Raw genomic sequence first — 14,770 nt, forward strand, 5'->3', positions numbered from 1 at the left:
ATCAAATGAAGTGCATTTTGTCAAAATTAGGCCAATAGGAATACTGCTAAATTGTAAGAATGCATTGAATTTGGTCCTAAGGGGCAACCCCCAGCACTTCTTGCCTCTCTGCTTTATTCTTAGGTTCGGGTCATTTCTGTGACCCTGCTCTGTTGTCCATCCTTCCTCTGCTTGAATTTGCATCTGTTCTTTTACAGAGTATCAAAGTGAGCTGGCTGCCTCCTCCATCCGGAACACAAAATGGATTTATTACTGGCTATAAAATTCGACACAGGAAGACAACCCGCAGGGGTGAGATGGAAACATTGGAGCCAAACAACCTCTGGTACCTGTTTACAGGTCAGTGTTTGCACTGTGTGGTCTTACAAGTTTTTGATGAATGAAATGCTTTGGGAATAACATATATTCTCACTTCATGGGGACATTTTTTTTTTTCCTGGCAGGTGACATTTGTTAGTCTGAAGAAGAATAACCTCTGTATTTTGAACTTGGTGTTTTCTATAATGTTTTCACTATGTATTTTATTTTTGGATCACCATCTGAATAAGCACATCATATATTTTTTAAATCTATTTTAGTTTCTCAGCATTGCTAATTCAATATAGCACCCGTTGCCAAATGACTTCTGAATTTTTAGCTAGTAACTAAATGGTTCCAAGTTTAAGCCACGTTGGTCTCGCTTCCCTCAATCTACTGGGAAAATGGAAAGAAGGGTAGTCTGGGGAATAAACAGATTGTTCTACATTTCATAGATATCAAGATAAATTCAATTTTATAGCAATGTTGGTGGAACTCTTGATAGGTCAAACTTCTCTATGAAAACTGGACCCAGTTTTCAGGTAGTAGTTAGAGGATTTTAAAAATAAAATTAATAATTATTTATTTACTTTAACTATTGTAATACAATGCCAGTCTAGTTTCTTTCCTAGAACACAGAGGCTGAGGCAGGCTTTCAAAAATAAGACCTTTGGGGGTGCAAGTCCAGGAAAATAAGAGTGAGGGGACAAGGGAAGGGAGCCTGGGGAAGAGGGAAATCAGATCATGAAGGCATATTATTGAACTGGCCACAAGTTTAGAACAAATACAGAGCTTGCTTGGCCTCTTATGGTGTCTCTTGCGAGACTATGAGTCCCACAGTCAATGGCTGGGTAGAAAGTGTGAGCACTTTCTCTCTTTCCTCTCATCAGTCAGAATCCAATGACAGATTGGATTTTGGACCTACACAGAGCTCCCTGGGATGGCAGAGCTCCAGGAAATGTGCAAACATGGAATTCTCCTTGTCAGTCAGCACCTATGTGAGGGTGGATAGGTCTAATGTAGCAGCAATACGCAGGGCCTGATAACCCTAAGAAGAGCATAAATTTTAGCTAGTGGCTTGAGAAGCAAAGCAAATCATGGTGGCTCATGGCAAGGATTGGTGAGTGAAGTTGAGCCCATCTGAGATGGCACAGAAACTGTGCCTGGGACACTATACACACTAAAATCTGTAACTTACATCTAATGCATAAGTAAACTATTACAGCAGATGAGAATAAAGTAATTATTTATTCCTTTTTCTGTGATAAGTATTCAGTAAATTTCCACTTGCAATCATAGTGGAACCCACATGAGTGCGTACACAAACACAAACACACACACATGCACACACACAAGATCATATTCAGCCTACAGTCTGAAACTTGATAGAAATCTGTTTTTCCCCCTCAATAGGTTTGGCTTTTATGCCTATAACATTTTAAAATAATAATTAGAGTGCTTCCAACATAGATTGCCAAAAAGGGTATTTTTTGTTTTATATCTGGACAGAATATCCCAGACAGGTATTTTTGGTTCTAAGTGGAAGTTATGGCACTCTACTGTACCTTTAAAAAGCCTAGGAAAAGCCAAGATCCCATGCTTTTTTCTCTGATGAAATGATCAGAAGAAGGTAAAAATAACTGAAGTTGAAGTGAGGTAGATGTGTTCTTTATTATGTTTAATAGAACATGTAGTATCCTTCAGAAGAAATCACCAAAATTTTAAAACCTTGCTGAACATTTTTTAGTATAATTCCTAAGATTTATGTTAGTCCAGAAGAAAGACTCTAAGGATAATTTAATGGAAGCCTTATATTTTAATAGCTATGGGCACTTGAAGCACTGACACTTTTTTAAATCAATGCTTTTCTTTCTCAAATGAAATAGGCTGAATACAAAAAATAAACTTCTCTTTGTAAAGTAATTAATTAAATTATGAACATTCCAATAGAAAAACTAAGGATTGAATATTCAATTTACAGAACTACAAATGCCGAATAAGCATGATGAAATGTTCGATCTTATTAGTAGAGAAATATAAATTAAAACAAAAAAAGAGTTAGCATTTTTCTTTGGTTAAAAACATAAAAGTAAAAATGAATGATGATACCCTTTTCTGAAAAGCATATGAGAGAAATATGAACTTTCATATACTGCTTGTGGGTCATAAAATTTCTGGAATATTTCTGGAAGCAATGTGCATATGTTATGCATGTGTGTGTGTGTGTGTGTGTGTTTTCAAGAATAAATTTTAGGTTTCCAACTTCTAGCTGTTTGTTCCAATTCAACAACCATATTTTTGGCCTAGTTTTTTACTCTAAGAATGATTAACTCTTTACACTGTTACTTTAATAACAAATAATAAAAAAGATCATAAATACCCAATTGTAGACAGTTATCTAGAAATTTCAGACATAATCATATCATGGAGTATTGTACATTTATTGAAAATGAAGTAATATAAAATTACTAAATTATATATTAAGTATTTAAAACATTATATCACTAACTTCATTTTCAATCAGGATTAGTATATAAGCCCTTATTTATAAACCAAAAAAATGAAATCATTGGAAAATATTTAGAATAAATAAAATATTAATAGTGATTGCTGCTAACTTTTATAACAATAAAATATGTATTTTTAATTGCATGTGTATGTAAAGTGTAAAAAAAAAAGTCAAGACTCTAGTGTCAGATTGCAAAATTTCATTACAAAAATTGAAGATTTCTTCCCACTACAGCTAACTATAGTCCCACTGGACAGCTAAGACGTGAGTGGGCCCAGAAGGTAAATGTGGAACAGTAGCCACATGACCAAATGAACTTGCTGCTGTGATGTGTTTAGTATTTGTGCAATGTTTTTGGAAAATGAAAAGTATCACATTAAACTCAGTAACATCAAAGCAAGATTCACTTATAGGATTTTCTTTCTACAGAAGGTATAATTATTTTTTATTTGTTATTTTTTTCTTTATTGATTAAGGTATTACATATATGTTCTTATCTCCCCATTGCCCCCCTCCTACCTCTCTACTCATGCCCCACCCCCCTGGCGTCTGTGTCCATTGGTTAGGCTTATATGCATGCACACAAGTCCTTTGGTTGATCTTTCCCCATTAACCCTGCCCTCCCCTACCTTCCCTCTGAGGTTTGATGGTCTGATCAATGTGTTTCTGTCTCTGGATCTGTTTTTGCTCATCAGTTTATGTTGTTCATTATATTCCACAAATGAGTGAGATCATGTGATATTTATCTTTCTCTGACTGGCCTATTTTGCTTAGCATAATGCTCTCCAGTCCCATCCATGCTGTTGCAAATGGTAAGAATTCCTTCTTTTTTATCGCAGCATAGTATTCTATTGTGTAAATGTACCAGTTCTTTTTTAATCCACTCCTCTGCTTATGGGCACTTAGGACTTAAATATAAGATGGGAAACCATAAAAATATTAGAGGAATCCACATGCAGCAAAATCTCAGACTTATGCCAAAAAAATATCTTCACCAATACAGTTCCTAGGACAATGAAAATTAAAGAGAAAATAAACAAATGGGACTACATCAAAATAAAAAGCTTCTGCACAGCAAAATCAACCATCAACAAAACAACAAGAAAGCCCACTGCATGTGAGAATATATTTGCCAGTGTTATCACCGAGAAGGGTTTAATCTCCAACATTTACAGGGAACTCATACAATTTAACAAAGGAAAGATAAACAACCCAATCAAAAAATGGGAAACAGACCTCAATAGATAATTTTTGAAAGAAAACAGAAGGAAGGCCAAGAGACACATGAAAACATGCTCAAAGTCACTAATCATCCAAGAGATGTAAATCAAAATAACAATGCAGTACCATCTCACATATGTCAGAATGGCAATCATCAACAAATCAACAAATGACAAGTGTTGGCCAGGATTCGGAAAAAAAGGAACCCTCTTGCACTGCTGGTGGGAATTCAGACTGGTGCAGCCACTGTGGAGAGCAGTATGGAGTTTCCTTTAAAAAAATAAAACAAAAAAAAAAGCAAAACTAAAAATGGCCAAGACCAGTTTGGCTCAGTGGATAGAGCATCGGCCTGCAGACTGAAAGGTCCCAGGTTCGATTCCGGTCAAGGGCATGTACCTTGGTTGTGGGCACATCCCCTGTAGGGGGTGTGCAAGAGGCAGCTATAATCAATGATTCTCTCTCATCGATGTTTCTAACTCTCTATCCCCCTCTCTTCCTCTTTGTAAAATATCAATAAAATATATTTTTTAAAAACAAAACTAAAAATGGAACTCCCCTTTGACCCAGTGACCCCACTTCTAGGAATATATCCCAAGAAACTAGAAACACCAGTCAGAAAGGATATATGCACCCCTATGTTCATAGCAGCACAATTTGCCATGGCTAATCTTTTTTTTTTTAAAAAAAATTATATAGAGAATAGCAAGCATAAGCCTTTTAACTACCAAAAACCCTACATTAGTTCCAGGGCTGACATAATAAATTATCACAAACGAGGTGGCTTAAAACAACAGATTTTTTTTTTCTTTCAGTTCAGGAAGTGAGAAATTAAAAATCAATGCCTCAGCAGGGTTGGTTCTCTTTGGAGGCTACGAGAGAGCATCCGTCCCACGTTTCTCTCCTAACCTCCAGTGGTTGCTAGTAATCCTTGCCATTCTTTGGCTTATAGATGCATTGCTCATATATTTCCCTCCATCTCTGCAGACCTTCTCTGTGTGTCTCCATGGCCTCTCCTCTCATGAGAACACCAGTCATGTGTATACCCCACCATAAATCCAGAATGGTTTCATTTTGAAATATTTTAAATGTTTTTATTGATTTTTAGAGAGAGAGGAAGGAAGAGCGAGGGAGATATATTTACCAGTTGCCTTCTGTATACTTCCAACAGGGATCAAACCTGCAACCTGCGTATGTGCCCTGACCGGGAATTGAACCAGTGACCTTGAGATGTCTGAGATGACAGTCTACTGAGTCTCACCAGCCAGGGCTTTTTAAAAATATATATGTTGTTATTAATTTTTAGAGAGAGAAATGGAGAGGGACAGAATTTGAAATCTTGAACTTATTATCTCTGCAGGGCCCTGTTTTCAAGGAAGGCCACATTCTAATGTTCAGGGGGACACTCTTCAACTCAACAGAGACACCTCCTATTATTTTTCTCTCAAGGATTATTATCTTGAATTGTTTCCTCTCATAAACTTGGTTTATTCAAAAATAAATAATTTAGCCCCACATTTTTTATTCATCTAAAATATGTGTGGCAACCAGAGTTTCAAATCAACATGACATAACCCATCACCACGCTGGTTTAATATCATTCCAGCTTATAGGGAAGAAATTGCTCAACTTGTTGTTGGACTGGCTCACAAGTGCTTGCTCTCATCTGCATCGCTTTGTAGGGCTCTCGACTCCAAATCTGAAGGCTTCACTCATGGTGTTCTTTCTTCATTTCAGCACCTATAAAACGCAAGCATAACCTGAGCAGTTGTATTTAAAACTGTAACTGATGTTTATTGCACAAAAGCCACACAAGTGCCAGTTTTAATTTGAAGCAAAGAAATTTAAAAAGAGCCAGAAAATAGCCTTCTGCCCTAAAAAACATGAAAAAACAAGTTTTACAAAACATCAGCCTTCCCTCCCTCTACTATGTGGAGTGGCTTCCCACATAGATGTTATGGGAATTTCTAGAAGTTGTGGACATATCTTCAATGCCGCAAAGCATGGAGAATTCAGTGCGGCACTGATGCTGGGAGATTGGCTATGGTTTTCACTTATCCCCAGGATACATTTAGTAACTTATGCACTTTCTAGTAAGCAGAGTAATTGATTTACTATGGCGATCTACAACACTTTAAAATGTACAGGATTTGACACCATGTTTTTAATACCTGAAAGACACGTGGATATATTGGTTTGGCTGTTAGAAAGTTGGAAATGCCAGAGTGTTTCATTTGATGATATAAATATATATTCAGGTATAGACACGCAAATACTTTTGTGTACAATCCTCTATGTGTTACACAGGTGTGTGTTGTTGTTGTGTGTGTTTTGTTAGGATAATGAGACATCTGCAATAACAAAGTAATTCCGAGTTATAACAAGGATTTTAAACCACAATGATCAGTTCATTGTGGGAAGCCCTGTCAACTGTATTTTAAAGTGCTCTTTTGAATTTTTGAGAGCTCTTCAGAAAAGCTTGCTTTGGATTGAGTTCAGCAGTTTTCTTATATTTCATGGCCGAGAAAGAATAAACAATGATAAACACACATTGATATTTCAAGGACTGAAAAACTAAAACAATAGCATAGACATTTATAACAAGGTTAACATTAGGAGAATAAAGAAGGATCATATTGTTTGAATAATATTCCGTCTCTTGCCATAAGCTCTAAGAAATGAGAAATAGAACAAAAGAATTACAAAGCTTGAAGGCACTTAGTATAATTTGAGATAGAAAAAGGCAATCAGCTTTCAACAGTGAAATTTTGTTACAGCTAAGAAAAGAATTGCTACCTGCACCATACATTTTTTTTAGAAATAAATTATATTTAGAAGCAGCTAAGTAACACACATGCAGGTGCATGTGTGTGCACGCTCGCGTGCACACACACACACACACACACACACACACACACTGAGATTTGAGACTGACTAACCAAAGCAGGAACTATACCATTTATCTCACCTATACCCCTCCTTGTTTTATTGAAAAGGTAGCAGAGGCCCAAAGTCTGACATTGCTAGTTTAACTGATGATTCCCAACTAAATCACGGGTATCCTAACTTCTGGTTATTTACAGCTTGCACTCTATGTTCTTGTCTTTAGCTTCCTTAATGACTGGCTGTTATGTGAATCTGTAAAGTATTATTAATATTAAAATATTTTAAACATTTACACATTAATAATATTTACATTAACTTTGAAAGCAAAAACTATGCTGAAAACAGTAGAGAGATTCCTCAAAATATTAAAAATAGAACTGCCAATGACCCAGCAATCCCACACCTGGGAATACATCCAAAGGAACTGCAATCAGTATCTGGAAAGGATACTGCACGTCCAGGTTTGTTGCAGCATTATTCACAATAGCTGAGATGAAGAAATAACCCAGCCCTGGCCGGTTTGGCTCAGTGGATAGAGAATCAGCCTGGGGACTGAAAGGTCCCAGGTTCGATTCCAATCAAGGGCATGTACCTTGGTTGTGGGCACATCCCCAGTAGGAGGTGTGCAAGAGGCAGCTGATTGGTGATTCTCTCTCATCAATGTTTCTAACTTTCTATCCATCTACCTTCCTCTATGAAAAAAAAAAAATCAATATTTTTTTTTAAAAGAAGAAATAACCCAAATGTCCACTAATAAATAATAGTCTTTTAGTGTGGTTTCTACATACAATGGAATAAGTATTTTCTTTAAAAAGAAGGAAATTCCACCATTTGTGACAACATGGAAGACATGCTAAGTGAAATCAGTCAGTCACAGAAGGACAAATGCTGCATGATTCTACTTACAGGAGGTATAAGGTGTCAAGCTCATAGAAGCAGAGTGTAGAATGCCAGGGACAAGGGAGAGTATCACATGATCTTACTCATCTAGGGGAAATAATGAACATAAACTGATGAACAAAAACAGACCCGGAGACAGGGAAGCATCGATTAGACTGTCAAACCTCAGAGGGAAGGTGGGATAGGGTGGGGGTAAGGAGGAGAGATCAACCAAAGGACTTTTATGCATGCATATAAGCCTAACCAATGGTTATGGACAACTGGGGGGTGGGGCATGCATGGGGAGGGGTTTGGGATGGGAATGGGAGGATGAGAACAAATATGTGATACCTTAATCAGTAAAGAAATTAAAATAAGAAAAAAAGGGAGAGACTACATGAAAAGTTGTTCAGTGGATAGAAAGTGACAATAATGCAAGTTGTGTAAGTTGTCGAGATCTGTGTGACACCTAGAGCCAGCAATACTGTATTGTGCACTTAAATCTCATTAAGATGCTATCAAATATTAACAAATAGCAGATAACCAAAGGACAAAACATGGTGAGCAATGAGCCTACTTGAGGCATGTTCAAAAGTATGTGTTTGCCACCTTCCTGATGATGTTGTAAAGTGTATTTTAGCATTATATTTTCTTCATGTGTTAGTGGATCTTTCAATAGTTGTTTTATGTCTGTGCCTTTCATGTGTCAGGCACTGTGGTGGGTTCTATGGATGTACAGTTACAATACCAATAATAACAAAAACAGCAGTACCAACACCACTCTCAGTCCATGTCTTCATGGAGCTTCAGTCTATTTTATAAAATCAGAAGTCCTTAATAGGACATTTTGTGTTATACATACCTTTGTGTGGGTGAGTTAATCAAGTTGTCTTTTCTAATGGTACTATTTATTGATGGCAATTGTCCCTTGACATTCAGAAGTCCATTCTATCCATCACTTAAAACACTATCTCCTCTGAGTAGTAAGTTATAGTTTCCCTTAATACCAACATTTGTTCATTCTCCAATGCAAAAATCTGCAAATGCATAATGTTGTACATGATATAAGCCTCATTTCCCCAGTAGTTTATTTTCTTTATTAATTTTCCTGGGCACCAAATGCATGTGCCATTAGTGATTAATGGGAAAAAGCAAAGAGGGATTATATTTTTACCTTTATCAGGGTTGTTCGACACCTTCAGATTTAAAGTCTTGTCAATTGCAACTGAGTCCTCAACAACTCAAAAAAGTCACATGTTCCTTTGACAGGTGTCATCTGTTTTATAGTAATTTTTTGTGTTAATGAGCGACTAGCGATTCAGCTAAAAGGAAAATTATTTACATAAAACATTAACACATCTCACACTAATGATCCACGGGCTCTCTCATCTACCTGTTCTCTAAAATTAGCCTGCAGTATGCAATATTATATGTACAAATTATCATAGAGATAGACTTGTGTCATGCTCTATTATGGGAGCAATGCAAAACAAAGTATGTCTTGTGATGGTTTTAGGAGACAAAAGCCCTAATATTTTTGCTGAAGTGCAGTAGCTTTGGATTCTTTTTGCTTTGTCCAAATAAAACATAATCACTGACCTTGAAAGGATGATAAAGACATAAATTTTTAGATTGATGGATTTTGATTTATAGGCAGACCTCTTCTGGACTGTGAGGAAAAATGATCCTTGCTATTTCTGATTATTTCATATTTTATACTCTGCATCTACCCTCAGGCTATTTTCAGGGATACATTTTTTATAAAGTGGACCAAGATAAATAAGAATATATGAAAAATAATTTGATTTCTTTGCTATAATATGTCTGACCTTTTGGCCAAAATAACAATAATTACCTCAACCATCACAAACAACATAAAGTATGTCTACAGTTGTTAAAATGTAACTAAAAGTTTTGAAACTCAGCTGGAAATAGTTACTCAGTATTTTTTTTTCTTTGTGGAAAACTCTTTTCTAGGATTGGAGAAAGGAAGTCAGTACAGTTTTCAAGTGTCAGCCATGACAGTCAATGGCACAGGACCAGCTTCCAACTGGTACACAGTGGAGACCCCAGAGAATGATCTAGATGGTAAGAACTTTCCTCAGTCATTACCACTCTGACTTCTATCTTTCTTGCTACTTCTGCCTCAAAGACTCTCTTTTAAAAAGTTAATGAACTCCATCATGGGGGATATTTAATTTTTTCTATATCTTAAATGCAAAATCAAAAATCTTTAATGTCTATAGTCTTCACTAATGCCATGTAAATATAAATTAATTATGCATTAAGTATATCTTTATAATATGTTACTTTTTAAAAGATAATTTGAAGTTACCTTTTTTTAATATTTATTTTGAATAGTTAACCTTAAACATTTTTGTCACAGGAACTGTTACAATTTCTGATAATTATCATGAAATATAATTACTTTGCACAGTTTTTTTGCTGTTTTATGAGGCTTATGCAAAACAGCAATTTATATTTTTTATGTTATGGTTACTAATATTTGATACTTAATTTTTATATAAGGACAGTCTACTTTCTTGATTTGATAGTTACTGCAATTCATATAAAATCAAACAATTAAATATAAGCAAATTTTTCAAAATTAGAAAATGAGAAATATTTTATGAAATAAAAATATCATATAGCTAAATAAGAAAATAAAAATCAAGAGAAAGAAATGAAAACAACAGAGAAAAATCTAAACAATAAAGCAAAAATATACTACAGAGATTACAACTTAGAAGTGAAGGAGGTAGAAATTCATGTAAATGAGTGATACTTGCAAAAAGAAATTGTGATCTATAAACTTAAAGCTAGGTGATCAAAACTGGGACCAAGAAAAAAATGGCTAAAAGAATGAATACAAGTGGTCCTAGCCTGTTGGCTCAGTTGGTTGGAACATTGCCCCTTAGACCAAAAGGCTGAGAATTCGATTGGGGGCACATATGGATGTTTCTTTCTCACATTGATGTTTCTCTCCCTCTCGATTCCTCTCTTCTCAAATTAACAAAAACATATTCTCAGACAAGGATTAAAATAAGAAGAAGAAATAAGTGCATATTTAAGAGATGATGACACAAGACAACTTTCTAAATAACTGACAGTGAAATTACTATTAGGCCTGTTAGTTCTATATTCTTTCCCTTTTCTGTCCTCTTTCTCTCTTCCTCCTTCCCTTCTCATTTTTATTCTTGTTCTGATTCTTCTTCCATCACCCTTTCTAAGTCTATCCTCCCTTTCTCTTTCTCCAACTCTTCCTTCTCATTTTTCTCCTCCTTGACCTTTCTCTTTTTCTCTTTCTAAAGAATCTACCCTCATTCATGATTTTAATATAGTCACTGATTAGATTTTACAAAATAATTATGACAGCACTAAAATAATAAACAAATGCTGTTTCCACAATAATGGTAATCACTGACACGGGACAGCACATTCATTCAAAGAATATTGAGAGAAAATGTACTAAGCTTTAGGCACTGTGTTTAGCTCTTAGGATAGAATAATAAATAAGGAAGACATGATCTTTTGCTTGTGGATCTTAGAGTATAACAAAGAAAGACAAACATTCATGGTGAAGTAATAGGAAATTGCCACTTTGTAGTTCAAAGCCAGTTGAATATTGGCTGTGTCCCTCTTAATCACATAGGATGGATAGAGAAATAGATTAATAGGCAAATAGATAAACATAATCAAGATTGGCATTTAAACTGAGACTTTAATGAACAGGAATTAGCTGCGCCAAAGCATGCATTAGAAATTGAGGGAGGAAGAAGAGAGGGCAAGGTAAATGCAGGTATAAAGTTAAGACAGACATTGGAACTACTGGGGCCTGGAGAAAAAGCCATCAAGACTAAAACACAGAGATAACATATGATGAGGTTTGTAAAATACTCAGGTTCTAAATCTGACAAGAGTAAATTAAGGAGTTTGAACTCTGTTCTAGGAATATCATTAAAACAATAATATGTTTTAGCCTAAGCAAGTCATTAATGGGCCTTTTAAAATAGTGACTTAATTATATGTGCATTTTGAGGAGATCACTCTGACAGAAACAAACAAAGACAAGGTGTTAGAATAGGCAAACTTGGGACAACCTAGTTGGGACAACCCTAGAGGTAATATTATACTTTATAGAAAAATGACTTGAATCCTAGAAGATGTTATTTAAGCTATACAAATACCTTATCTTTCTGTATTACTTAAGACATTAACTTGTCCTGGGTAATATAAATTGAGAAGTTGTGGAGCTACATAGTGGCAATTCACAAAGCTCATACCCTTCATTAGTAGGTTAGCGAGCATTAATTATGTATTCAACAGGTGTTTCTTCTTGAAGACCTATATATAAACAGGCATTATTTTAGGTATAGGTGTGTGAAGCAATAAATAAGGTCCCTACTCTCAATGTTTCTACATTTTATTGAGATAGAAATAGTGGTAAATGCTCTAAAGAAAAACAAAGTATGGTAGAGTGAATAGCAAATGGTTAGGAACTACTGTTTGACCATAAGAGGTTGAGAAGATCTCTTTGATTAGGTAAAATAGATACATAGATCTTAAGGCAGTGAGGGAGGCAGCCTTCTGTTTAGGTCAGACAAGAGCCCTTCAGGCAGAAGGACCAGAAAGAAGCCACTCCTGATACTGGAGCCCAGTTAGTGGTAGAAGTATGGCAAGAAGTCCAAGATACTTGTGCCTAAAGTCATGAGGATGTGATCGGTTTTCTCTAAAGAATAAAAAGACAAGATATGCTTTACAGATATCTTATTTTTCTATTTCACTTTTAAAGTTTATAAGTAACTGGGGAGCTGAGACTCCAGACCTGGTTTGTGAGTGAGTGTCCAGTGCAGATTATTAGAGCAGAGCCTCTACGAATGCTCTGGAACTGACCCTGGAACAATAGGAGACAGTGATATAAGGCGAAGTATTCTAAGAAATGAGGTCATATCATTTACCCAAACCCAGAGACAGTATCTCTTACCAGAAGAAGTGGAGATAAGTGGGCAGAGGTGTCGAAGGTCCCATAAAACACCCAGGATGGATGGGGCTCTCCACTTGACTCATGTGCTCCTTCCCCTCACTCGAATGACTCACAGTCTACATGAAACTAAAATGTAGTGTCACAGCTCCCGAGATTGCACAAAACTTTTATTTCCCTTCATGCTTTTCATGTCCATGCAGTCTTGCCATAATCCAATTCACCTATCTATTTTAATGAAGAATATTTTTGTTGGGCCCATGAGCAGAGTCCTAATCAATGTTGCTTAATTGGATTTGCTGGAACATTTCTAAGTCCATGGCTTCATAACGTCCTTCTTATGAATGCAGCATAGCTCTTTACATTTTCTTCATTTTAGTGGTGATGCAGTTATTATTAAATATAATTAAGAACCTCAAGTGTGCCAAGTGGGGGGAGGGGTACAGACATGAGAAAGATTGGAACAGCTCTCTTGAGGAATAAGCAGGAATGGCTTCACTGGTTGCAAAGATTCATGAAGACAAATAACACTTGAGCTAGAAACTTCAGGGAAAGAAGTTGACTAGGTATACAGGGAAGATGTGTGAGGTAGCATAGGAGATATTATATTCTTATAAAATAATGCCTTTTAGGAAAATTATTTCTGCCAATATTGGTTCAAATGTATCCTTATTCTTTGCAATGTTACTCATTTACCAGTCAATAATCTTAAGACATTTTGAATATTCTCTTTTCTCATTCTTCCACTTTGCTATATGGATGATAATTGCTTAGGCAATCCTGACCTTGCCCACAAGGCATCATCAAAAAAGGTAAATGAAAATTAATAGAAGATAGTGAGTAGGGTTGATACTTCTTATACTTGGTACTGTTATGAATTATGATTTGAGATTGTTCACCTTCAAAACAAAATGAAAACTAATAGCCATTTTAGAGCATCTAACCATATGATTGTGGGAGAGAGGTGTTTCTTTTTTTTTAATATATATTTTTATTGATTTCAGAGAGGAAGGGAGATGAAAGAGAGAGATAGAAACATCAATGATGAGAGATAATCATTGATTGGCTGCCTCCTGCACACCCCCTACTGGGGGGATCGAGCCTGCAACCCAGGCATGTATGCTTGGCCAGAATCGAACTTGGTACATTTTAGTCCACAGGCCGACACTCTATCACTGAGCCAAACTGGCGAAGGTGAGAGGTGTTTCATGTACTTTGTAAAGCAATGATTTGCTTGCTGAAGAAATTAAGAAGACCAGACATATTGGTCCTAAGGCTTTCTCGATTTATTGACTCATGGCCTTTTTGCACTAAGATACTCCCCTAAAATGATTTAATTTCTCATCTTCCATCCTATTTTTCTCTTTTCTATCTATGTTATTCAAATGTTAAAGAGTATGAATCTTGATGGGAATTAATATATCTGGACAAGTGTATAACTTCAGAGTTGGTCAGTAGTAGCTCCAAAGGAAAACTCAGCCTGATGGCTTGCAAAATATATATGAACTAGAGGCCTAATGCATGAAATTCATGCAAGAGTAGGCCTTCCTTCCCCTGGCTGCCAGCACTGGCTTCCCTTTGGCACACAAGACCCAGGCTTCCCTTGAAGAGGGAGGTCCTGCTCATCTGCCTCAGCCCTCCAGTCAGTGGCCTGGGCCTCCCTCTGTGGAGCAATCATGGGGCAATGGCCATGCCTCCAACCAATCACATCACACCCACCTGGGCTGGCCTGGTGCCAGTGGGTGTCATAGCATGGTCCTGGGTGGTCGTCTGGATGGGCGTTCGGATGGCCATTCCACTGTTTGGCCGTTCAGTCAATTTGCATATCATGCTTTTATTATATAGGATATTAAGGAGGTTTTATAAAAAAATATTCACCTCCTCCCATCTAAACTTATTCATGTATATGTTTAAGCCATAAAATAATATATAAATGAGTTCTACCAAATCTTTCATGGCTAATGTTAGAAAACTTTGAATTCTAAACATTCCAAAGTCAG

The 14,770-nt window shown here is 36.2% G+C and overlaps 1 protein-coding gene across 1 annotated transcript in view; it reads left to right on the top strand.

The window, feature by feature from the left end:
- The first annotated feature begins 202 nt into the window (after positions 1 to 202).
- LOC118707861 (netrin receptor DCC) overlaps positions 203 to 14,770 on the top strand; it is a 151,325-nt gene continuing 136,757 nt past the window's right edge. The window contains exons 1-2 of the mRNA XM_036418706.2: positions 203 to 339; positions 9,767 to 9,877. Coding sequence (XP_036274599.2) covers positions 297 to 339; positions 9,767 to 9,877 — 154 coding nt within the window. The 5' untranslated portion in view covers positions 203 to 296. The remainder of the gene's footprint in view (positions 340 to 9,766; positions 9,878 to 14,770) is intronic.

The sequence above is a fragment of the Pipistrellus kuhlii genome, unplaced genomic scaffold (genome assembly GCF_014108245.1).
Source record: "Pipistrellus kuhlii isolate mPipKuh1 unplaced genomic scaffold, mPipKuh1.p scaffold_m20_p_6, whole genome shotgun sequence".
In the NCBI taxonomy this organism is placed as follows: Eukaryota; Metazoa; Chordata; class Mammalia; order Chiroptera; family Vespertilionidae; genus Pipistrellus; species Pipistrellus kuhlii.